Genomic DNA, 26766 nt, shown 5'->3' on the forward strand with positions numbered 1-26766 from the left:
GAAGGATTGCAAGAACAATTTATTAGGGATCAAATTGTTATGCATGTTAATGATCCAGCAATCCAAGAAAGACTCTGGATTAATGGCGATACTGATTTATCAGATATATTAGCTATTGGAAGAAAGGCAGAGATGTCAAGTAGCTGTTTGAAGGAGGTTAAAGGTAAAATTGGGGGAAAACAGAATGATATAGTAGGCAAAATTAAAAGCAAAGAAAGGAATTACATGCCAACTGATAACATGAGTGACAAAGAGAAGGTTGAGAAAAGTGTATGGTATCAACCAAACAAAAAGTAGGAAATTTTAACATGTTATCGTTAAAACAGTGAATCACGTTTAGCACATAGTAAATCTTGTCCTGCACCTAAAGTGAAATGTACTAGCTGCAGAAAAATTGGTCACTACACTAAATTATGCAGATCTAAAAAAACATCTAACGTTAAGTGTGTTGAGGAAAGTGAGGATTCAGATATTGAAGAGCGAGTCAATAGGGTATTTCACACAAAAGACTCATTTTTACTGATGGTTAATGATGAAGGAAATGCAGTGAAAAAAAGCTATTTCTTTGATGAGGATTGGGGGTGTTGAAATCAACATTTATGCTGATTCAGTCTCACCTTACACAATAATTAATGAAGAAGTGTGGAAAACCAACTTTGTAAAACACATTGGAGACAAATAGTTATCCACAAACATTAGTCCGGAAAGTTTCGCTGGTGAAAAAAATTTAAATGTTAGGTTACAGGTCCTTACTTTTCAGATTTAAGAATAGGGAGAATCAAGGAAATGTGTACATTGCCAAGAAGGGACCATCAGTATTGGGGTGGCATTTTTATTATTTTATTTTATTTATTTTATGTGCTTATATAGCGCCTGAATAAACCCCCGAAGGGGTATCTCCGCGCTTTTGCTATTTGAAGGAAAAATACAGGTGTACCAGGACTTTCCAGTAGTACCAAGGCAGGGGGGAGATTAGTCACTGGTGAAAAGGCATGATCAAGGCAACCTTGGAATGATGTTGAATCCTAATGGTTCCGAACCGGTTAGGATTGTAGATGATGGAGAGGAAATAGGCAAGGTAATGCCATGAAAATTCCCAAATGTTTTTTCAGGTAAAATTGGTAATCCTACAATCTTTGAACATTGTATCATCCTGAAGAAAACTGCACACCCAAAAATTCATGAAGCTTGAAATATTCCATTATTATTGGAGGATGAGGTGCAAATAGAGTTGGATAAATTATTACAGTCAGGAATTATTGAGGAAATTGAAACAGCGGAATGGTTATCTGGTTGTGATTGCTAGACGGAGTAATGGGAAAATTTGATTATGCATTGACTTACGCTACCTAAATAATAACATTGTTATTGACAAATTTCCCTTACAAAAAATATCAGAAATGCTTGCTTCAGTGGATGGTGCTAGCTGGTTTACTTCCCTAGACTTATCTGCTACATATCATCAAATTTATTTACAAGATGATTGTAAAAAATATACTGCATTCATCACTCCCATGGGGTGTTTTCAGTACAAGAGAATGCCTTTCGGGTTGGCTTCTGCAGCTGAAGTTTTTAAGAGATTGATGCACCAACTCTTTGGCAAAATAAAAAACTTAAAGTGCTTTCAGGATGACATCTTAGTGTATGATCAACCCAAACAAGAGAATAATTTAACTCTAAATGTTGTATAAGAAATCTTGAATGACAGGAATCTCTCTGTTGAGTATTCCAAATGCAAGTTTGCAAAGAGTTCAGTTTCCTATCTGGGGCATGTATTAAGCGCAAAAGGGATTATCCCTAAAGCAGAGTTAATTGAGGCCCTTATTAAGGCACCAGCTCCCTCCAACAAGGAGGAATTAAGACACTTTTTGAGCCTTGCTGAGTTTTACTCTGAGTTTGTTAAGGGGTTTTCTAGCAAAATCTACAATGTAAAAGAATTGTTAAAACAAGAGAATTCATTTTGTTGGTCTGCTTTCTGTCAACAAGAATTTGAGCAAATCAAAAAATGACATTGCTAATGCCCCATCCTTAAGAATTGTTGATCCTGATCTTGAAAATATTGTCATAGTAGATGCAAGTAATAAAGGTTTAGGTGATGTGTTGATACAGAAGGGTTTGAAGGGTCTTGAAAGGACCATTGCTTTTGCCTCAAGGGCCTTGTCGCCCATAGAGGAAAGATTTTCTGTAATAGAAAAGGAAACTTTGGCATGTATTTGGGCTCTTGAATGTTTTAGAGCTTTTGTATGGGGTAAAGCATGTGTGGTGAGGACAGATCACAAACCTCTTGTCAAGTCGCTGACAACTGAGGGCATGTTCAGGGCATCAGCTAGAATAGCCAGGATGTCCATGAGGCTCCATGACTCAATTTATTCTGTTGAATATGTTCCTAGTAAAACAATATTACTGCTTATTTCCTTTCCGAGATTCCTTTGGATATAGAAGAAAGTGAAGAGTCTGAATGGCAACATTTTAGAATAGCATATATTTTTAATCGAGTAATAACTTGTATTAGGAAAGAAGGATGGATTGAAGAATGTGCCTGTGACACTGTAATAATGGAACTTGGGGAGTACATTAAATCTGGTTGGGCAAGTAAATCTAACCTTACTGAAGAGTTAAAGCTGTTTTGTGAGGTAAGAAGTGAATTGGCGGTTCAGAATATTATAACTAAAAGGGGAGAAAGAGTAATTCTTACGAAGAATATTATAAAGAAAATGGTCACCCTCAGTCATGAAGGACATTTGGGTATTGTCAAAACCAAGCATAAGGTTAAACAGTGGTTTTGGTGGCCTGGATTAGATTTATATGTGGATGGATATGTAAGCGAATGCACTGCTTGTGCTAATTCCGACAAGTCAATAAGAACAATAAAGCCTAGCATGTGCAAGCTTATTATTCTGATTGGTCCTTGGGTAACTTTAGCCATAGACATCACAGGTCCCATTGGAGAGAACCAGTAGTTTGTTATAGCTTTAATTTATATTTTTTCCTGGTGGCCTGTCATTAACATTGTTGAAAGAGTAGATTCTGATGCTGTTTTGGAATTCTTGGATGGCATTTTTCTCAATGAGGGCATTTCCACACAAGTAATCAGTGACAATGGAGTACAATTTGTTTCTGGTAAGGCACAAGATTATTTTGCCAAGGTAGGAATTAAGCACAAGATAACATGTCTTTACAATCCCAGTGGCAATGGTATGATTGAATGCTTCAACAGGGTCCTTAAGAACGCTGTATAACTGGCCATGAAGAAAAGGAAAACTGGGAAATTCAAGTTGTTAAGGCCCTATGGGCGTACAGGACCTCTATTCATGATGCGTTAGGTGTGTCCTCTTTTGTAGTCATGAGAGGCAGAGAAGCTAGAACTAAAGCTAATCCAGATTGGCCTTTACATCCTGTGACTAATAATATTCTCATGGAAGTAACCAGAAAGAAAATTGTGGATACCCATTTGAAGTACAAGGAGCAATACGATTTGAAGGGGAATCCCAAAGATATTAAAATGGAAGTAGGTATGTTGGTGAAAGTGAGGAAACCAGGCAAAGTTAAGAAGGGTGAAAGTCAATTTTCTGGACCTATCAGTAATGTCAAGGTTTTACGCAATGCTGTTATGTTGAGTGAAGGCAAGCTTTGGAATCTAAAAATAATTGCTATTGTCAACCAAGCCATGGTAAGGGATCAAGAGTTTCCCAAGCAGGAAGTAAATCTGGACTGGTTTGGTGATTACATCATTAATGAAAGTAATGAAGTGAATAATATGGAAGATGGTGTAAGGGAAGGAAATGAAGCAAGTGCGGTAATGCAAGATGGAGAGGAAAGTTTACAGTATGCGGAAGAAAGTACTGAAGCTAGTTGTAGCAATATTTCTTCTGAAGTGAGAAATGAGAGACCATCTGAGGTTGGCAAACGTGTAAGGCGCAATCGGAAATGGTTATCCGACTACAAGTGTGATCCTGATGTAGAATATTAATTTTATTCATTTAAGTTTTTATTTTTATTGTCAGAGTATTTAATGTATTTGTTTTTCTTTGTAATTTTTGTAAAACGGGGGAAGATGTGTAATCTACATAATATTACTTGAATGTACTTTATCGTGCCATTCCCTGGTTACCACTAGGGAATTCTAGACTGTGAGGACAACTGTTCCAGGAGCCGGCTGAGCAATAGGGTACTGAAGTTGACTGTCTCCCTATTTACTTTGGTGCTTCCAGCAAGATTAACACTTCTAACTTCATTTTCGTGAAGCGTCGTTCTTTACACAGCGTCATTCATTACATAGTGTATAATGTTGCTCATTTTGATTAATATACTTTTTATTATTTTCCAATGTCAGTTGAAAAACGACAATTATGTAATAGGTAAACATGAGGTCTAGCACTGTTTTATGGTTGGTGATAGTGGGAGACTCTCAGAAAACATATAAAGAATTGTTGGCTGGCCATGTGTTAAAGATACACACCTTAAGCGATTCTTCAGTAGAAGTGCCTATGGCAGATCCCCCTTTCAGCAGGTAATTTAGTCTCAGAAAGCGTCTGGTGGCTTTATAGCCCCAATGGTGTTGAAACCTTTAAAGTCAGTTCAAAGCTAATTGTGCTAGTGGAAAGGACTGTTGGAAAGTCCGTAAGAAAGGTAGGCAGAGCCTACTAACATTGGCGGGCACAATCTTTCTAGCCCATCAGCAGGCCATAACTTACCCTCCTATATGCATGACATTATTCTTGACTCCACATATACTTACTTGGAAGGTATGTATTATTAGAATTAAGGATAGTAAATAAATATCTTACAATGTAGTGTTAATCTCCATGAAGCGCATGCCAGACTGCAGTTGCTACCTGGTGAACAGCTCCATGTCATCCACACAAAGGGCATTGTGAACTCCCCGGCCTGAAAAACAGTATGGTAGGTGTGCCAGTTATGGGACAGAGCAGTACATATTGAGGGTGTTGGTTGCACTACCTGGCCAGTACACTGCTGGGTGCTTTTGATCTGGAGCAGATTTGGTAATGCTCTTTTCTTAACACGCCACATTACCTATGAGAGTTCTGGAGCACTGCACAAACAATGTACTGCCATTTTTACAAAACAGGGCTAGCACTATACCCACAAATCTGGAATGCAGGTGGGTCACTTTCCTGAAACAAGACATCACATATTTCCAATTGAGCGGCAAATCCTAGCTCACCTACTGGAAATGCATCTCTACTACCCACTACATGCATTAACAAGGTATTTACTTTAAAGGGAGATAAACACATGTGCTAACTTTCATGTTCATTAATTTGGATTTGACGGTGAGGGACGGAGGTGGAATAATTACATATGTGTGTCTCATATTCAGTCAATGGAGATTTCATATGAGGCAAATGACCTTTACAACGTGGGTTGAGCTTTGTATGCCATTTCTCCGCAAGTGGAACTACGCTTGCCTTAACCACGCATATGCCTTAACCAAACATATGTGTGGCTAAGCAGTGCACGGTCTAGATGCGCAGATGAGTGGGCACCAGAAGAGGAAGGATCCGATCGGACGTGGACATGGTCTGGTAAGTGGGGCTGAGGCAGAGCTTTGGGGGTATGAGGGGGTTGTTTCTAAAGGTTGGGGGTCGTTTTGAGGGCTCAGAGGGGTTTGAGGTTAATTTTAGGGTTGGAGGGGTGTGTGGGTGTATTTAGGGCTCAGGGGGTAGGCTTGTTTTTAGGGCTATGAGGGGAAACATTTTGTTTTTATGGTTCGGAGGGCTGGTGTGTGATCTTTACCACACATATCCCTTTACCAGTCATGCCTTTCCCACAAAGGTGCATGGTAAAGGCATGCACAGTAAAGGGATGTGTTGTTAAGGTGCATTCTTTGTGTGGTCAGCGTTGTAAAGGCGCACATGGTTTAGCTATGGTTGCCTCTGTCATTCAACCTTCATATGAAGATGCAGATGTCTTGTCTTCTGTTTTGGTGTTTGTTTTGTTCCAATTTAGATGGAATATAGGAGCTGGAAATTCATCTAGGCTGTTTCTAATGCACCTGGATCCAAGCTGCTTTGTGTGATGTTGGTCACTTTCTAGAGTAACAACATGAACAAAATGCAAAAAGGACTGAATTACGGCATAGTGTAATTACCATGAAATTAATTCAAGCATTCCACCTTTCACTTCAAATATATCTCATCTGATATACAGCACCATTAATAACAATCAAGAGGGTGCAAGCGTTTGAAGGGTGAGTGATTCCTCATAAAGGTGACAACAGGGATGCACCTTCAGGGGATGTTTGAGGTGTTATACCCCACAAATAAATGCATTCTTTATTTATAAGTTGGGCCCTGAGTCGGGTCTGTCATGTATGTTTCGGTTTTTCTAATTCCTCTCAATTCACTAAGGGCCCGATGTAGGTGGCAAATACCGGTCGGAAACGGTCGAATTCGGCCGTTTCCGACCGGTATTTGGCATCTTGAGATGTAGGGGGACAGATTTTACAGATTCTGTAAATTTACCAAATCGGTATATTTCATGAATCTGTAAAATACCGAATCGGTATTTTTACCGATTCGGTACCCTCCAGATGTAGGTGGGACTCTTCTGAGTCCCACAGGCCTTTAGGAGTCGGTATTTTACCACCCAATCCAATTGGGTGGTAAAATACCGAATCCAGGTGTGCATGCACATCTGTGCATGCACACCTGTGCCATGTGACACACAGACATGCCCTTAGGGCGTGTATGTGTGCCACATGGCACACATGCCTGTATTTGGGGTGCTAGAGGGTGTCAAAGTGACACCCCCTGCACCCTTGCAAAATTCGGTATTTACCGATGTGGTAAATACCGAATCCGTAATGCCCATTGATTCCTGTGGGCTTCAATGCCCATAGGAATCAATGGGCATTACCGATTCGGTATTTACCGAATCGGTAAATACCGATGTCTTCCGATTCGGTAATTGTAAAAATACAATTACCTACATCTACCCTCCTCTTTTTTACCACTTCTTAAATACCGATTCGGTATGAATCGGTATTTAAGAAGTGGTAAAAAAGATTTACCTTCATCGGGCCCCAAGGGGTGTTAACTTGTTTGTGTATTTTGGATCAGAAACTTATAGTGACTGGTTTTACCAACAAAGCAGTAAATGCATACCTAGAGAAGTAATTCTTAAAAGGGTGAAAATGTACTACTTTTTAGAACTTACAAACTTTGGGAGAAGCAGGCTTGGAAAGCTGTGCTAGCCCTAGGTTTCCAGGTATTATACTGGCACTCCAAAACTCAAAATGTGAGGGGATGAACACTTGCGATTAGTCTAACCATTAGCAATCACTTAGGGTAGCATTCCAATGTATCGTTTTTGCCCTCTTTTCCTTTCTAGACAGAGGCCAAACTAATGTAAATTAGTACTGATTCCTTTTCTTATAAGAACAGTTCATCCTGAACCTTGGTGATCTCACCGTTCCACCATGAAGTTCATCACTTTTTTAGTTGGAAAATTTGAGATTCACAAACCCGAATCTCACTTCCTAAACTATGCTCTAGACAACAAATCATCGTATAATGGAATACTAGATAATAAGGCATTTGTTTACGTTCAGGAAATGAAGGTAAAAAGAGAGGGCTTCCATTGCTAGATTGAGAGATTGTCTCTTGCTACATATGGGGGTATATTTATCATACTTTCACGCAGCAAGGGAAAGGGCAGGAATGCGCCCTATTCAACATCATGGGGCGCATTCCTGTCCTTTCCTTGCGCTGGCACACTTTTGGCGGAATATCGCCAATTCAGGCACCCTTGCACCATGGTACAAGGGTGCCTGTGTTGTAAGCAAGATTTCTTTGGTGTAGGAAGGGACACCTTCCTGCACAAAAAAATCCTAAAATGCATTTTCCTCTTTCTACGTGTGCTGCAGAAGCATCACACACAGAAAGACAGAACAACAAGGAGAAATAAGGATATTTCCCCTCATTACCACTAATGGGAAATCTGTGAATGCAACAGAATCCAAGGGTGGATGCCGGGGAACACCCACACTCCACTGATGGAACGCCTCTGTGGGGCACAGTACCGCAAGGCAACAATTTGCTCTGCATTCCGTTACTCCAGATTTATCAAGCCGTGCAGGGCCACGCAAGGTGGCCTTGCTTGGCTTTGTAAATCTGTCTTTAGTGGTGTGACACCCTTGCGCCCCCTGCATGGCGCCAGGGCGACACAAGCCTCTGATACATATTGTCTTTGTTTACTTTGCCATGGATCATGAGAAACTCTTCTTTGCAATAAATTACAGACCGAAAAAAGATTTCATTTTAGAACTCCACCCATTATTAACTTAACAAATGTTTTACACAAGTGCATTACACTTACCTGGATTGATGCATGTGGGGTAGGTAAACCCATCCTTAGTACACTTTGCAGGTTGGATCCCTGGAGGTGTGGGTACTCGAAATCCGGTTTTACATTTAAAAGTGATGGTGTCGCCCTCTTTGAAAGCCGTTTTATCCCTGTGGATTGAGCTTAATTCTACATAGTGTTCTTCCAGTTTGTCTTTGGTTACCTGACACGGACCTGTAAAGTATTTGTAAATTGACTCGTTGAAATGAAATCAAAAGGTGCATACCTCACTGCTAAATAAAAACAATCAGAAGAACAGTTAAATAAGCCACAATAAGATCATATATATTTGTATCCAACTCTCCATTTTTCATGCTCTTTCTCGAATAATGTAAGTGTATTTTGAGTTTAGCAGAGAAACCCTGAATTAAACTTGCCAAGCGAAAACACCAATCCGCCAGACAGTGTTATGTGGCACGCACAGACAGACTCCACTATGTAATGTTATCCTATGTTAAGTGCACTTGCATAGCAGAATCTTACACATTTGTATGACCCTAAATAGGCTCCTGCGGAGACATACAAATAAGCACGCATGCCAGCTTAAAAGGCACCCACTGTCAACATGCAGACTGGCATATACATGTTTGTTGTCTCAAACAACTCTACTTATGCAGGCAAACAGGGGTCACCAAACAACAACAGATATATTGTTATGTGGTGTATAAATATATTGAAAGAACGAATAACGTAAGACAACATGCACATGATAGTTCACCTCTCGGATATATGTCTAAAGGGCGGCAAGCAAAATAAATGCATGCCACATAGTTAACTCTCCGGAAATTGGGAATTGGGGATGTATGACGTTACAACGCATACTTTTACCACGCCTACCATTACCACGCATTTTTTACAACGCAGGATCCATTACAACGGATACCATTACCACGCATCTATTTACAACGCATATACTTTTACAACGCATACAATTACAACGTAAGTATTGGTAAGTATATAATATTTTTTAATATTTAATTTAATTAAAATTAATATAATGTAATTTTATTAAATTTAATTTAATGTAATTTAATTTAATTTAATTTATTTTAATTTATTTAATTTAATTTAATCAATTTAATTTAATATAATTTAAATTTAATTATATTTAATTTTTACCCTGTACCCTTTTACCCAAAAACCCAAAACTGACCCTGAACCCAAAAAATACCCCTTTACCCAAAAACCCAAAACTGACCCTGAACCCAAAAAATACCCCTTTACCCAAAAACCCAAAACTGACCCTGTACCCTAAAAATACCCCTTTACCCAAAAACTCAAAACTGACCCTAAACCCCAAAAATACCCCTTTACCCAAAAACCCAAAACTGACCCTGAACCCTAAAAATACCCCTTTACCCAAAAACTGAAAACTGACCCTGAACCCTAAAAATACCCCTTTACCCTAAAACTGAAAACTGACCCTGAACCCTAAAAATACCCCTTTACCCAAAAACTGAAAACTGACCCTGAACCCTAAAAATACCCCTTTACCCAAAAACTGAAAACTGACCCTGAACCCTAAAAATACCCCTTTACCCAAAAACTGAAAACTGACCCTGAACCCTAAAAATACCCCTTTACCCAAAAACTGAAAACTGACCCTGAACCCTAAAAATACCCCTTTACCCAAAAACTGAAAACTGACCCTGAACCCTAAAAATACCCTTTACCTAAAAACTGAAAACTGACCCTGAACCCTAAAAATACCCCTTTACCCAAAAACTGAAAACTGACCCTGAACCCTAAAAATACCCCTTTACCCAAAAACTGACCCTGAACCCTAAAAATACCTTTACCCAAAAACTGAAAACTGACCCTGAACCCTAAAAATACCCCTTTACCCAAAAACTGAAAACTTACCCTGAACCCTAAAAATACCCCTTTACCCAAAAACGTAAACTTATAATATTTTTAATAAAATAATATACTTACCAATACTTACGTTGTAATGGTATGCGTTGTAAAGGTACCTGCGTTGTAAATACCTGCGTGGTAATGGTATCCGTTGTAATGGATCCTGCGTTGTAAAAAATGCGTGGTAATGGTAGGTCGTTGTAAAAGTTGCGTGGTAAAGGTTGTATACCATTATGTGCATGTCTCACAATCTGGAGCATAATGTTACTCATTGTGTATACCTCGTATACCCTTCTCTCCCTTTAAGTATAGCCTCCGTCATAGAGTGCACAACTTATTTTTTGAATAACCACTTGCCTTGGATTTTTCTGCCACTGTAAATAACAGGTGGAAACCTACAGACGGGAACTCGCTCTATTTACTTCAGAACGATGAAAGGCTGTGTAGTTATACCAGGACTTATGGCTACCAGGTACACACACAGATGTTTGTAGCTGGCATGTTAACCCTTGAGTTATTTAAAATGAAGCAATTTGATTTTTAATTGGAATTTTAATGTCACATGGGAGATATTTCATGTTTCATGCATACATACCTTGGAAGGGGATCTGGAGTAAAGCACTGGATAACCAACAGATATTGTCCTGGGTTCACAGAAAGATTTACATTGTTACACCTGGCCCTTTTTGTAGGTTTATCCCCAAACATTTTGCACCCTATCTTTCTGACCCTGTTTTTATGGCTACAGGGCTCTACGCACTTCACAACTGCTAATCAGTGCTAAAGTGCATATGCTCTCTGTGTATATTGTGATTCTGATTGGTTATCCGTGATTGGCGTATTTTATTTTCTGATAAATTTCTATCAAAGTGCAAGGTGTGTGCCCAAGGCTTGAAAATCAAATGCTACTAATAGGCAGCAGTGGCTGTGCCACCAACATCAGTAAGCCTATCAATGTATCTCAGACCTGCCACTGCAGTATCCGTGCATGCAGTTGTAAACTGCCAAGTTGACCTGGCAAGTTCACCCACTTGCCAGGCCCTAACCTTTCCTTTTCTTACATGTAAGGCACCCCTAAGGTGGGCCCAAGGTACCCCAATGGGAGAGGTGCAGAGTATGAGAAAGGTAGGACATGTACTGGTGTGTTTTACATGTCCTGATAATGAAATACTGTGTATTTAGTTTTTCATTATTGAAGGGCTGTCTGTCCAATAGGTTAACATGGGAGCTGCTTTGTAAAGTTTTATAAGTGTAACTTTCCATTGGGACAAGGTGGAGAAATGGAGTTTAGGCTCTCTGAACACAGAATTTAATAACACACTTTTTAGTGAAGGTGGTTTTTAAATTATGTGTTTGAAAATGCCACTTTTAGAAAGTGTTATAGAAAAAAAGGGAATCTGACCACCTTATATGAAAGTCCTGCTGTTTATTTAAGCAGATTATGGGCCAATGTAGCCATTTATTTCTTGGTCCTGGCTATTCCGTTGCAATAATTTGTAAATCTTGTCAACGCATTTAATTCATTTACATGCTTGCCTGAGCATGGAGAGATACACTTATGAGTTATAACAAATCATGAAACTTAAACAAGACAATATTGATTATTACAATTGATAACATTTGACACAGAATACAAAAATCATAACAAAAAAGTGTTACACATACAGTCTGTCAAACAAGTGATCTAAAGGAACTCTCTCTGAACCTATTTCAGTTTTTTTTATGGTAGTTCCCTTCCCATGGGGGATAAGCTCCAGGTATTGTGGGATGTAATCTCAGTTTTATATCCCTTTTCCTGCCTTTAGGCTATATTTCATTGTAATCAACTCATGGGGTATAAAGAAAGGGAGCCGACGTGTTGCTCATCCCTGCGTGTATGACGGGATTTTCCTCAGGGCAAATAACATAATGTAATCTGTAAAAATAAAATAATTGAAACAAGGGAAAATTAATGTAATGTCTTTCTCAGTAGTCCACACTCTTAGCACTATTTTTTATGGGAGATATGGTACCTGTACTATTGGGTATTATTGTAGATTTTATTTTCAAAGATGCCTTATTTTTTTAAATTTTCTTAAACTGCAAAAGAAAATAAAGTTGCTTTGGTTTTTCCCACCATTTCCCGCCACCGCCTCTGCCCTGTTGACCCCGCCTCCCAGCTGCACATCCCTCTCCCTCCCCTACTTAAAGGCAACCAAAGGCACGCCTAACGCAAGCCTGTCTGCAGCGGTCCGTGACCCAACCACGGCCAGCACCACAAACCCTGGATCTCTAACATTCCATTGCTATAATAATCCTCATTTGTAAAGCGCACAATCACCTGCAAGGGTCTCTAGGCGCTGGGGGCTGTCGGGAAGATTAAGCAAGCTATTGCCCAGAGTCACATGGTGCTGGGCTAATCTGCCGCCGGTGCCGGGGATCAAACCGTGAGCCCCAGATTCCGGAGTCAGTCGCCCTAGCAGCGGCACCACCACCCTCCTTGCACAGAAGTCCTCATCCTTGAAGCCACCCCTTCAGCATGGGACAACACCTGGTGGCCAACCACCCTCAGAAGCCCACCTACCCTCTCAGACCATGCCAAGAACCTCGGCATCATATTCGACTCATCACTCACCATGCACCGACAGGCAAATGCCGTCACATCCAGCAGCTTCAACACCCTCCACATACTTCGCAAGACCTTCAAATGGATCCCCCGGAGTCAAGGAAGACAGTCACTCACGCGCTCATCCCCGGCAGACCGGACTATAGAAGTGCACTATACAACGGCATCAACAAGTCCCTACTCCTCAAACTCCAGACTATATAGAACACCGCCGCCAAACTCATCCTCGCCATCCCCAATCATGAACACATCAGCCAACACCTACGAAAACTCCCCTGGCTCCCAGTGGAGAAAAGAGTCACTTTCAAAATCCTCACTCACGCCTACAAATGCCTACACAACAATGGAACCAAATACCTCAACAACAGAATCAACTTCCACACACCCAAAAGAAACCTCCGATGTTCCAACCTCGCACTGACTGAAACCCCTTGCGTCCACGGAGCCAGAGCCAGCGGACGATCCTTCTCTCACATTGCTACTAAGACCTGGAACGAGCTACCGGCGGATATAAGACGTATCCCCTCCCTGAACACCTTCAGGAAGACTCTCAAGACCTGGCTCTTCGGCTAAACAGAACTGCGGACCCCCACCCTCAGCGCCTTGGGACTCTCAAGGGTGTGTAGCGTGCTTACAATTCCTCTGATTGATTGAGTGATTGATTGTTTGTATAAACCTGCACCATACCATTTAACCATTTAACCTTGATCTGTAAGAGGAAGGGTACTCTTATAAATGTCTCTCAGCCTCTCATACTTGGGCCCCTTAACATTACTTCACACATCAGAATGAATCACCACATGACACGATGACTTTGCGGCAGCTAGCAGGGAGCTAGAGTTAAGTCAATCTTCAAGTATATATTTTGGACTCAAAATACAGAATATAAAAGCAATATAATTTTGTTGATATGGTAAAACATTTCTATTCATCAAACACCTAGTGATAGCAATACTAACAACGAGACATAAGAGGCCCTAGCGACACAAACCATTGTGTGCTCTGAGTATATAATATACAGTTGTGAGCCACAGTGGATATTCATGCAAGTGCTCTAACCTAAAATCGCCCAGGTAAAAAGGTGCATAGTAGCTTGAAACGTTCCACAAACCTGCTACCTCACAATTCTTAAACCAACCTCAATGTGGCTGACCCCGAAAACCTCCTTTAGTGTGTCAGAAACCCCGAACTCTGGGATGTAGCAGGTGATGTATATTGTATTGTAGTTTATACTGTTTCAGCTCAATGGTGGTCTACATTTGTGGGGGACTGCATTGTGGCACCAGGCAGAGTTCTGCTGGCATGATGAGTGTTGGTACAGTGAGGCGCTATCCTAGCACACCAATGAGAATATATTGGCAGGGAATGGGGGAATTCTTGGCATATGGTGTAGGTACTTTCGGACAGAGCCCGGTGATCATAATGCCCTGGAGGGAATCAACTGGCGAAGGACCCTTCCACTGGCTAAAGGAATGGGCACACCATGACTTGTACACCACAATCGTCTCAAGAAATTTTGCAAAATGCAAATGATGTTGGTTGTTGAGGCACAAAATGGACTTTCAGGGAGGGTTTCTCACCTGCGGATATCTCAACCCCGGCTAGTCACTGGATCAACATTCACACCCAGTAGTGGCAATACATCTAAGCCAAATGTACAGGTGAAGTTGAATTGACTTTTTATTCCCTTCACAAATTCCTGTCATCACTGAGTCGGACAGCAAATTGCGTGACAATGTCAATCACGGGCAGGTCAGTATCGGGCCTCAGTGATGCAGACCCCTTCTCTATGGATCACTAGTCAAGAGTCAACAGAAAACACAACCAGTGTAAAAGCTGATAGCTTTTAGGGAAGCCATATTAGGAGCTTTCTCATGTTTCTTAAAGGCAGCCGTGTCATCAAGGCAAATATCAGGTCACATGTATCATCACAAGGCTGCCCTCTTGACCAACCCCTTAATGCCACCACTTTTCTCCAGAAAAGTGTGCAAAGTTGCAGACTTCACGCCAAACAAATACAGAAGCAACACAACCCTAGTAACAACCATGTCATGTTGGGGCCTATGAAAGGGTCACTAACCTTTGGACCCCAAACATTCGGGTTTAGAGTTTACATCCATGTCTTGTAAACCCTACCTAGCATGTGTGGTGAGGCTCTTTAGTTTAGTTTGCATTTTTGTATAGCACTGAAAAGGGTCTCCAGCTGGTGTTTTTATCACTGGCATGACTAGTATTTTAATAGCTCATCTGGAACACAAATTAGGAAAATTACCTAAATCCAGTATTTTCCCCACAAAGCAGCGCATCCTTTATATAGTAAATATAAACAGAAAGCACTATAGAATGTGTTCTAGAGCTGACCTAAATATCCCTGAGTTATAATGAAAGTAAACAAAGACAGAAAGTGGTGGTACATCTTCAGTACTCGTTATTGTTCAAACAGAAAAGTACCTATAGAGCTTATGGAGGGCACAGCATCATGCCCCTTGGCCTCAAAAAGTAAAAAACATCCTGCGATTGCAAATCCATTGATGTTCACCCGATTGAAAGATGTGGCATTGCACTGTAATCTCACCAGCTTTAAGCTACTGATTACCTTTTTCCAGGCAGGTACACAGGTAAGCGCTAGGTTCTCCAACATATCACACCCACCAGCTTGGATTTTAAATGAATGTGTACATAAAAGCAGCCCTCAACACTCTGACTACCACAGAACCCTCCAAGATTTTTAAGTCTTGGCCTGATGGAAACGTGTGATTCCATCATGCAAGCACCCTAAGTCTGCGGACCGGGACAAACTGCAGACCATTGATGTAGCCAGTATGTGCAATTAACAGGCGCATTAAGTAAACTGTGAGCCAAATAGAGCAGCGCAGCGACTACAACTCTTAAGAGTAAGGGACATATTAATTAGAAGCTTGCATTACGTTTGCACCACTCAACTTGGTAAATGTATTACGCAAACCCCTGAGTCAGGATATTGAAGCCATTCAAAACCACTTTGCGTGGCTCTGAGTGGCTTCAAAAATCTGGAGTAACACAAGGAAGCGCAAATCGCTAGGTTGCATTACTCAGCCCTGTGAAGGCATTCAATGGGCATTGTGTAGATGTTCCGACGCAACTCCCATGGTTTTTGATGCATTCAGTGGGAATGGGCTAAAATGTTACGCCTTCTCAAGAGATGTGCAACGAGGAAAAATATATCTATTACTCCTAGTTTCTTCCTCTTGCTATGTGTGCTGAGGAATATGTCTCCCAGGATTGTATTTGTGCGAAGGAAAGGGCTGGATAGCCTTAAATACGGCACATCCTGCTCTTTCCCTGTCATGCAGTGCAGAGAAGCAAGGTGACTTGCAGCACTGCGCTGTATCACTTTCCCATAAATGAGCCCCTATGTTTGCTGAGTTTACAAGAGGGCCAGGTGTCATTATTGAATAATAAACAGAAAATGGAGGAGTAGCGATACTCCTACTAAAGATCTTTTTTTGGGTTTGTCCAATCAGCTTAGGGACTTCTCTGGTCCAACCTCGTTGCAAAGATCGACACTGGAGAAGTGTGGCTCACTGGTTAGAGGAGGCAGACCTGGAAGCAGAGGTCAGCCCGGGACCAGGGTTCAATTCCCGGCTCGGCGGGGTCTTGAGTCCTAAAATGTCCATGGACTCGACAATTCTCGCTCCGGTGCCTACTCGATTCACGGGTTCACACTCTGCGACTCTGGGCAATAGCTTGCTTAATCTCCACAACAGCCCCTCGCGGCGGGATGCCTGGCTTTCACCTTGCGGATACCCTGCCGGGGTTATCTCACAGGGGAATACCAGGACAGGTTCCCTAAGCAAGCGCTTAGAAACCGCTCGGTGATTTGCGCTATATAAATTCCTGTACATTTACATTTACATTTACTTCCTGAAATGTCAAAAACGGTAGCAGCCAGCTTCCCAGCTGGTGGGTAAACAGTGAATTTACACTGTTATTCATAACGCTGCTAGCTAATAGCAGGAATTATGCAGTATCAATCAATCAATCATGGACATTTATATAGCGCACTACTTACCCGGAGGGTCTCAAGGCGCTTGGGGGGGGGGGGGTGCTGCTACTGCTCGAACAACCAGGTCTTGAGCTTCTTCCTGAAGGAGAGGTGGTCTTGGGTCAGGCGCAGGTCAGTCGGGAGGGAGTTCCAGGTCTTGGCGGCCAGGTGGGAGAAGGACCTTCCTCCTGTTGTCGATCTTCGGATGCGGGGGACGGCGGCGAGGGCGTGACTGGCTGATCGGAGGTGGCGTTTGGGAGCGTAGAAGTTGATGCGGTTGTTGAGGTAGCTCGGGCCTTGGTCGTGTAGGGCTTTGTGTGCGTGGGTGAGGAGACAGAAGGTGATTCTCTTGTTGACGGGGAGCCAGTGCAGGTCTCTCAGATGTCCGGAGATGTGGCTGCGTCGGGGGATGTCGAGGATGAGTCTGGCTGAGGCGTTCTGGATCCTCTGGAGTCTCTTCTGGAGCTTGGCGGTGGTTCCGGCGTAGAGGGCGTTCCGTAGTCCAGTCGGCTGGTGACGAGGGCCTGGGTGACCGTCTTCCTGGTCTCGGTGGGGATCCACCGGAAGATCTTTCGTAGCATGCGCAGGATGTTGAAGCATGACGAGGAGACGGCGTTGACTTGTCTGGTCATGGAGAGGGAGGAGTCCAGGATGAAGCCCAGGTTGCGTGCGTGGTCTGTCGGTGTGGGTGCGGTGCCCAGGGCGGGGGGCCACCAGGAGTCGTCCCAGGCGGAGGGCGAGGAGCCCAGGATGAGGACTTCCGTCTTGTCTGAGTTCAGTTTCAGGCGGCTGGTCGTCATCCATTCGGCTACATCTTTCATCCCTTCGTGAAGGTTGGCTCTGGAAGCGGCGGGGTCGTTGGTCAGTGAGAGGATCAGCTGGGTGTCATCGGCGTAGGAGATGATGTTCAGGTTGTGTTGGCGTGCGATGGGCGCGAGGGGGCTCATGTAGACGTTGAAGAGGGTGGGGCTCAGCGAGGATCCTTGAGGGACGCCGCAGATGACCTCGGTGGCCTCTGACTTGTACGGTGGTAGGCGGACTCTCTGTGTTCTTCCGTCGAGGAAGGAGACGATCCATTCCAGTGCCTTCTACTGAATTCCGACGTTGCTGAGGCGCTGCACTAGGGTGCGGTGGCAGACAGTGTTGAATGCCGCGGAGAGGTCTAGGAGGATGAGGGCCGCTGTTTCTCCGTTGTCCATCAGGGCTCGGATGTCATCGGTGGCAGCGATCAGGGCGGTCTCGGTGCTGTGGTTGGCTCGGAAGCCAGACTGTGAGGGGTCGAGGGATCCATTCGTCTCGAGGAAGGCGGCCAGCTGTTTGTTGACGGTCTTCTCGATGACTTTGGCTGGAAACGGGAGGAGCGAGATGGGGCGGTAGTTCTTGAGTTCGGTGGGGTCCGCTGTTGGTTTCTTAAGTAGAGCGCTGAGTTCGGCGTGCTTCCAGCTCTCCGGGAAGGTGGCTGTGTCGAAGGAGGTGTTGATGATGTCCCGCAGGTGGGGTGCGATGACAGCGTCGGCCTTGTTGAAGACGTGGTGAGGGCAGGGGTCGGTCGGAGATCCGGAGTGGATGGAGTTCATCATGCGGACGGTGTCATCGGTGCTGATCGGAGTCCAGGCGCGGAGGGTGGAGGTGGGTGGCGTTGCTGCGGTCGCTGTGTGCGATGGTTGACTGCTGAAGCTGTTGCGTATGTCCGCGATCTTGTTGTGGAAGTAGGAGGCGAGGGAGTTGCAGAGGTCTTGCGATGGGGTGATGTCGTTGTTTTCGGCGTTGGGGTTGGAGAGCTCTTTCACGATGTTGAAGAGTTCCTTGCAGTTGTGTGCGTTGTTGTCCAGTCGGTCCTTGAATGCAGTTTTCTTGGTGGCGCGGATCAGTTGGTGGTGCTTCCGGGTGGCAAGCTTGAGGGTGGTCATGTTGTCCGGTGTAGGTTCCCTTCTCCAGCCTTTCTCGAGGGTTCGGCAGTTCTTCTTGGAGCTCTTGAGTTCGTCGGTGAACCATGGGGCTTTCTTGCTGCCGGGTCTGCTGGGCGGGGTCCTCAGAGGGGCGAGTTCGTCCGCGCAGTTGCTGATCCACTTCGTGAGGTTGTCGGCGGCCTGGCTGGGGTTCGCTGAGCTGGCGGGAGGGTGCTGACTCAGGGAAACGGCGAGCTGGTCGGCTGTGATCTTGTTCCAGCTTCTTCGGGCAACCTGTTGCTGGTGGTGGTGGGTCGTCGTTCTTCTGAAGGTGAAGTGGACGCAGCTGTGGTCCGTCCAGTGGAGTCCTGTGGCGTGGCTGAAGGCGATGTCTTTGCTGGATGAGAAGACGGCGTCGAGTGTGTGTCCGGCGAGGTGGGTGGGGGTGGTCACCAGTTGCTTGAGTCCCAGGTTTGCGAGGTTTTCCAGCACGGTGGTGGTGTTGCGGTCGTCGTTGTTCTCCAGGTGGAAGTTGAGGTCCCCGAGGAGGATGTAGTCGGCTGAGTGGAGGGCGAGCGGGATGATGAAGTCGGCGATGTTCTCGCTGAATTGTGTGCGTGGTCCCGGGGGTCTGTAGATGAGGGTGCCTCTGAGGGTGGTCTTGGGGTTGACGTGGATCTGGAAGTTCAGGTGTTCGGCGGGTGCGATGGTGTCGTCGGTGTTGGTCGTGATGCGGATGGTGTTCCTGTGAATGATGGCGATGCCTCCTCCTGTCTGGTTGACGCGGTCTCTCCGGATGATCTTGTAGCCGTCCGGGATGGCGATGTCGGGCGCTGAGGAGGCGTTCATCCAGGTTTCCGTGAGGAAGGCGACGTCTGGGGCTGTGGTGTCGAGCAGGTTCCAGAGCTCGACGGCGTCTCTGTGGACGGAGCGGGTGTTGAGCAGGATGCACTTCAGGTGGCTGCTGCTGGAGTTCGGTTTGGTGGGTGCTGGTGCAGTGCAGGTCCGTATGCAGGAGAACTTGCAGGAATGGCAGATGAAGGGTCCGTGGGTCCGTCTCGGGGTGGCTCGGTAGCATCCAGGTGTTCGTCCGGCGTTGAGTGCGTTGAGGGTGGCGGCGTCGTACGTCCGGCGGGTGGGCTGGGGTCTGCGAGGGCCAGGGGTCCTGGCCCTGGGCGCGGTCCAGGCGCGGACGGGCGCAGACGGGCTTACCTTTGGCGCACCTTCGGCGCTCAATCGGTGCTCCCGCTGCGCGCGTCCGCTGCGCGGTCGCTCAGGGGGCGTCATAAGTGAGGAGCCGGGAGGGCGGGTCAGCTGGGTGGCGGGAGCGGGGCGGCCAATGGGCAGGAGGGGGGTGGAGACACCGGGGGGCAGTGGCGGGAGGGAGGGCGGCTCGAGGGAGCGAACGGGAGGGGGAGGGCAGCACAGGGGTACAGAAGGCAAAAGGGGGAGGCAAGTGAGCGAAGGCGAGGGGGGACAGGTAGAAACTGGGGGGAGACAGAAAAACAAGTGGAGGCAAGTTACACAACGGGGGGAAGGAGAAGATGCGAGTGGAGGCAAACAGGAGAATTTACCAGGGGGGCTAGTGGATAGTACAAGCAGCAGGCGCACAGAAGACACAGGGGGGAAGCAGGCACGCCGCAGCAGACAGACAGCGGCGAGGCGAGGGTGTGCAAGGCAGTGCGCGGCACTCAGCAGGGCAGGGTCCTGGCCACGGCGGGCAGGAGCAGCGGAGGTGGGGCAACCTCACCTGGAACAGGTTCGAGCGGTCGCTGTGTAGTTTATCGGCTGCTGTGTAAATATCTTGCAAATTGCATTACTTACCCAGCTGCTGTTTAAATAGCAGAGATTGCATAGTATTTGGTAGTTAAGTGGGGGAGGAAGGATGTTGTGGAAGTATCACAGGGATAGTTGTTAACATGCTGTTCCATGATTCACATAACTTTCAACCCTGGGCTCTTCATTCCTATTTGAGTCTCTGCTCTTCCTCTGCATGCCTTTCTCTGCCTTTGCTCCCACCAGCCTCTGGACATCCCTGTATATCTTTGCAGTGTTTCAATTTCTCTATGTCAGTTTTTAGGGCTCGTGGCGTTAACCACGCGAAGCGCGGTCTCGCCAGAGACCCTATTGTCAGCGAGTCTGCTTTCCAGGAGAGGGGACAGGAGCTGGCCGTGCGCAGGGAATTGAGCGGGCCACGCGCACATGAACACGCTCGCTCTGCCCAGCTCCTGTCTTTTCTCCTGGAAAGCTGCACCACACAGCCACACCTCCCCCTGCACGCATGCGCACACACACGAGCGCACCCACACACAAGCACACGCACCAACGCATACAGACAACCCCCCCATCTCACACATACCCACACACACACCAGTGCACACACACGCGCACCCCCTCCCCCAAGCCCCACTTACCGCCACTCCGGACTAATGCATCCTCTGCGGGGCTCTCCCTCGGGCATGGGAGCCCCGCGTCACCAGCACTGCTTTTCTGGCCAGCCACTCCGTGGGCGCGGGCTTCCGAAGACGGATGTCCCGCCCCACGGCAAGTTTCGTTTTTGCCCATGGTTTCGTTTTTGCTTACGTCTTAACTTCCGTGCAAGACAAAATCACTAACAATCAACTTTCTTGGACTCTTCTCCCCCAGATTAAGAAAGAACAATTCAGACCTCGCCTAAGCCTTTTTTGGTTGACACCCCTGTAATATTCAAATCCTATCGTTTAAACCCAGGCCGCTGTCTGCTGCCGGCGGATAATATATAAGGAGATGTCGTCTGCATGCAGCGTCCCTTCCTGCTCCGGTAATCCGACCAACGATCCATTTATCTCCACATTTCCCCGCTATCATTTGAGCCGCAAACGCCACATAAATAGCAAACAGCAAAAGGTGACTCTCCGCCCGCTTATCTGGTGTCTCGAGCTGCGCCGCAATCATCAGTAATGCTATGATTACGTACGGTAATCCCCATTACTCTTAGTCCTACTCGTCCTCGACCCAGTCATCACTCATGAGGTATTCCACACGACAGGAAACAAAACAGGAAACGCTTTTAGGCTCCACCCCCCCTCCTGCCAGGTGCTATATCAGACCCAACCACCAGAAGCACATCCTGACACACCAAGCAACAAAGGCCGGGACAGGGAGGGAGGGTGAGAAGTATGACTGGGTCGAGGACGAGTAGGACTAAGAGTAATGGGGATTACCGTACGTAATCATAGCATTACCTCTACGTCCCTCGTCCTCGACCCAGTCATTACTCATGAGGCATACCAAAGCAACGCCCAAACAGGCCTTTGGCAACCCAAACACAGCAAAAACACAGACCAGACACCAAGGAGTGCAGCAAGCACAAAGCTCAAGAAACAAAACAGAACCCAGAGCGGAGGGGGGACCCCCACAGCTTGCAACACCCCACGACCAAAAGTGGTCCAGTTAGACAGGGCACAATACAACCAGTAGAGCCGGACAAACGTGGACCCGGAGGCCCAGGTCCCAGCACGACAAAGCACAGCAAGAGACATACCAATGTAAGCAGCCCAGGAGGCCGACACGCCCCGAGAGGAACGTGCCCGAACCCCCGCTGGACAAGGCAAACCAGCACCACGATAGGCCAGAGTGATGGCAGCCTGAAGCCAACGACCCAAGGCGAGCCGGGAAGCAACCATACCCTTACCAGCCAAACCAAAGGTCACAAAGAGAGTGTCGGAAGAACGAAACACCCCAGAATGAGCCACATAAACGGACAGGGCACGCCTCAGGTCCAAAGAATGAAGCAACAGCTCAGAAGGAGAAGAAGGAGAAGGACACAAAGAAGGAATAACCAGCTCCCGAGAGGAAAGGAAATCGGAGCGGACTGTGGGAACAAAACTAGGATCCAAAGAGAGCACCACAGCATCATCCAGAAAACGCAAATACGGCGGGGAACAACGCAAGACCGTAAGCTCCCCCAACCGCCTCGCATAAGAGATGGCCACCAGAAAGGCCACTGTGTAGGACAGAAACTGAAGGTCCACAGTCTCCAAAGGCTCAAAAGTGGGAAGACTGCAAAACAGACGAGAAACCAAGATGCCATCAGAAGAAAGAAAGGAATCCGGGTCCCGAAAGGCCCGGATAGCAGCCCACTGGCCCCTCAAGGTAGAAACAGCAAAGCGCTTCTGAAAACCAACCAGAAATAACCGAAGGACAGAAGACACAGGGCAAGAGGTAGGAGACAAACCAGAAGAGGAACACCACCCTGAGAAGGAAGCCCATTGCTTCGAGCAGGAAGACAAAGAAGACGGCCTACGAGAGGCCTGCATCACAGAGATGAATTGGTCGGGCAGACCACGGACCCCAAGACACAACCGGTCAACCTCCAGACCGCCAAGGAGAGGGAAACCAGAAGAGAGGACGGGGACCTCAGTGGAGAAGGGCAGCGGGGCAGAAGCCAAGGAGGGCCCACCGCGAGGCCCAGCAGCAGAGGAAACCAGGACCGCCTCGGCCAATGCGGAAGAACAGCCACCACCCGAGCCCCCTCCCGCAGAACCTTCAGCAAGAAGGCAGGAATCAGAGGAAAGGGAGGAAAAGCAGAAAGAAGCCAAGGAGGCCACCGGAGAGACAAGGCATCCACTCCCCAGGCGCCCACCTCCGGAGACAAGGAGCAGAACAGGGGAACCAGGGCACTGGACCTGGAGGCGAACAAGGCCAGAACCAGATTCCCGAACCTCAGGCAGAGCAAGAGAAAAGTCCGGGGATGCAGGCACAGGGACAGAGACGAAGGAAACCCCCGGCTCAAAGAATCCGCAACCACGTTGTCCACACCCCGAATGAGAAGCGCAGACAGGGCCAGAAGAGTCTTCTCCGCCCAGTCCGAAATGGAGTAGGGCACCAGAATCATGGAAGAACAGCGCGTCCCCCCCTGGTGATAGATGTAGGCCACAGACACGGATTCGTCCGACCACACCAGGACATGGCAACCCCTCAGATGAAGATGGAAAAAGCGGAGCGCCCTCTCCACCACAGACAACTCCCTCCTGCGAGACACCACCGGTAGCCAACAAGCCTGCACAGCCCAATGGGCCAGAGTCGCCCCCCAGCCAGAAGCGCTGGCATCCGTGGTCACAACCAGAGGAGGAGGCAGACGGAACAACATCCCCACAGAAAGGCGGAGAGGAACCAGCCACCGCTGAAGAGCACACACAATATCCAGAGACACGGGCACAGGGATCGCATAATCCAGGACAGGAAAGGGGACCCACCGCTGCACATGCCACAGCAGAGGGCGCAGATGAACCCTGGCCCAGGGCACGGTGAAGACAGAAGCAGCCATGTGGCCCCTGAACCTCCAGCCACCGAAGGAGGGGAGCCGAGGGCAGCGACAACCACATCCTCAGCAAAGACTGGAGGCGGCGAATCCGGGCCTCCGGCAGGAACACTGTGCCCAACACGGAATCGAACACAGCACCGATGAAGGTCCTCCGAGAGGCAGGCTCCAGGTGGCACTTCGGCAAGTTGATCAAGAACCCCTGTTCCCTGAGCGTAGACATGGCCAAGAGAAGGTGGCGAGACAAGACCTCCAGGGACGGAGCCTGAACCATCCAGTCGTCGAGATACGGGAACACTGACACCCCCAGGAGATGGAGCTGGGCCACCAAGGGAGTCACCACCTTGGTGAACACCCTGGGGGCGGATCGAAGACCAAAGGGAAGGACGCAGAACTGCCAGTGCTGGCCCTCCAGGCAGAAGCGCAGGAAACGCTGATCCCCCACAGCCACCGGGACGTGAAGGTCCATCTGGAGAGCCTCAATCTCGAACAGGAACTTCCTCACGAACAAGTCCATACCCCGAAGGTTGATGACCCAGTGACAAGACATCCAGCCCCCATCTGTCCGAGGACGTCTGGCGCCAAGTAGGAAGGAACTCACGAAGTCTCCAACCAACCAGAGGAGGACCACCAGCGAGAACGGGCCCCAAGGTGGCAAAGTCAGGAACGCTGCGGACCAGACCCGGCACCCCTCTGAGTCTTCTTCTGAAACTTCCGGGGAAAAGACCTGCCAGAGCCACGCTGACACGAAAGGAGGACCGCAGAAACCCAAAAGGCTGGCGGAACATCCTGGCACCAAAGAAGGAGGAACCCCTCGGGGTGGAAGATCACGAAAGGACAAAGAATGCTAGCGCACCTCGAAGACCCTTTGTAGCATCACCTCCAGTGAGTCACCAAACAGACAGGCACCAGCGAAAGGCAGCCGCAAAGCCATGGAACACCGGGCCGCGTCCAACATCCAAACCCGCAGAAACAGGATACGGCGGGCAGCAACAGAGGAACCACAGGACACAGCAGAAGCCCTCACAGAAGCAAAGGTGACGTCCGATAGACTTGTTCCTCCAGGCGGGCCATAGACGCCAGCAACACCGGACAACCGGCACCCTCCTGCGTGGACGAAAAACAGGGACTCGAAAACGGTCAGCAAAGACCGGACAACGTACGCCCCATAAATGCCAGAACGAACAGCCAGATGAGAAGCGGCAGAAGACATCTTCAGGGCAGAATCCACCCACTCGCCCACATCGTCCCTCAGAACGTGACCAGCAGCCATGGAAGGACGACCTACAAGACTGGACACCTCAGAGTCCACAGGAACGGAGAAAGGCAAAGAGTCAGCCACATCCCAAAATGGAGAAAGCAAGGACACAAACCAGGGCATGGAGAAAGGGCTGCAACCAACCACACCCGCTACAGAACCACGGACACAAAAGAGGCACCGGCAGATAAGAGGCAAGAAGAAAATCCGAAGAAAAGGCAGAAATCCCAACAGCAAGCAACAGATGATCCAGAAGAAGGAGCCCAAACCGGGCATCAGCACACTTCCAGGCAACACAGGAGAGGGGAGGAGGCCCCACCGGAAAAGGGGGAAGATGCAGGCACAGGAGAGGAACACCTCCCCTCATGACGGAGATAGCACACGTCCAAACATCCGGCATGCAACTAACCCAGTAAAACATTAGAGGGTAGGAGAGGGGACGCAGCATAGATGCAAGGAACTCCATCAAAAATACAGTGATGAAAAAACAACATTGCCGAGCACGTACCTCAAGCAGACTCCCACCAGACGCCATGCCAGGAAGCCAAGTGGTAAGCAGAAGGCCAGTGACCCGTCCACAGCGCTCTCGAACACCGGGCAACTGAGAACTCACAATGCAGAGGATGCGCAGCAAAGACCACAGAGGAAGCATGCAAGCAACGTTCCAGAAAACGCTCCCCTAAAAAGGTACCAGCAAGGGCCAATGCGGAAACGGGACAGGCAAGCCGCGAACCGCGGATCCCAGCACCAAAGTCGGCAGAGCCAACAGAATGTCCACATTCACACCCCGGAAGAGCGCAGGAATCCCGCTGATGAGGCCCCGGGTGCATCCCCGGCAGCTCCAGGAGCCACCGCACAGTCACATGGCTCAGGCTCAGGCTCCAACCGTCATAACGCCCAAGAAGCGAGACACGCAACCGTGCACAAACACGGATCAGGCATGACTCCGCTCCAAGAACCGGAGCGCCCGGAGCCCACCCGGGCGCCCGCCCACACCAGCACCCGGCACCGAACACGGCCGACGGGTGTAACAGGGGGCAATGCGCATGCGCGCAAAATCAGGAAGACGCCGCCGAGACAGTCGGCCGTCCCAGAGCAGCAGGGAGAACAACGCGTCCCCGAGGCACACGCAGGAGCCGCCACCAGGGCCCCCACATGGCAAAGAGGCACTGGCGACATCGGGGAATCCAAAGGGGAGGAGCGCGCCCCAGAACAGCCCAGCGCTCACAGCCCCAAACCCCTACCATGTCCACGGTCGAGGATCCAGCAGGAAAGCAGCAAGCAGCAGGAGGAAGATCCATCCATCAGCGCGAACAGAGACCAGGGCAGGAAACGAAACAGGAAGACCCACAAAGCCCAGCAGTATGGGTCACCTGAGCCCAGGAGGAGAAAGGGAAGCCCAGCAGCCCCACTCCAAGTAATCCCACGACGGTCCATGGGAGCCCCCCAGAGCCCAGCAGAGGA

General features: G+C 47.6%; 1 protein-coding gene across 2 annotated transcripts in view; it reads right to left on the reverse strand.

Annotated features, from left to right (window-relative positions):
* Positions 1 to 26766, reverse strand: part of LOC144755218 (complement factor H-like) — a 1175739-nt gene that overhangs the window by 216936 nt on the left and 932037 nt on the right. For both annotated transcript variants that reach the window (XM_078643916.1, XM_078643925.1), the window contains exon 22: positions 8341 to 8541. In XM_078643916.1, coding sequence (XP_078500042.1) covers positions 8341 to 8541 — 201 coding nt within the window. The remainder of the gene's footprint in view (positions 1 to 8340; positions 8542 to 26766) is intronic.

Source organism: Lissotriton helveticus, chromosome 1_1 (genome assembly GCF_964261635.1).
Source record: "Lissotriton helveticus chromosome 1_1, aLisHel1.1, whole genome shotgun sequence".
In the NCBI taxonomy this organism is placed as follows: domain Eukaryota; kingdom Metazoa; phylum Chordata; class Amphibia; order Caudata; family Salamandridae; genus Lissotriton; species Lissotriton helveticus.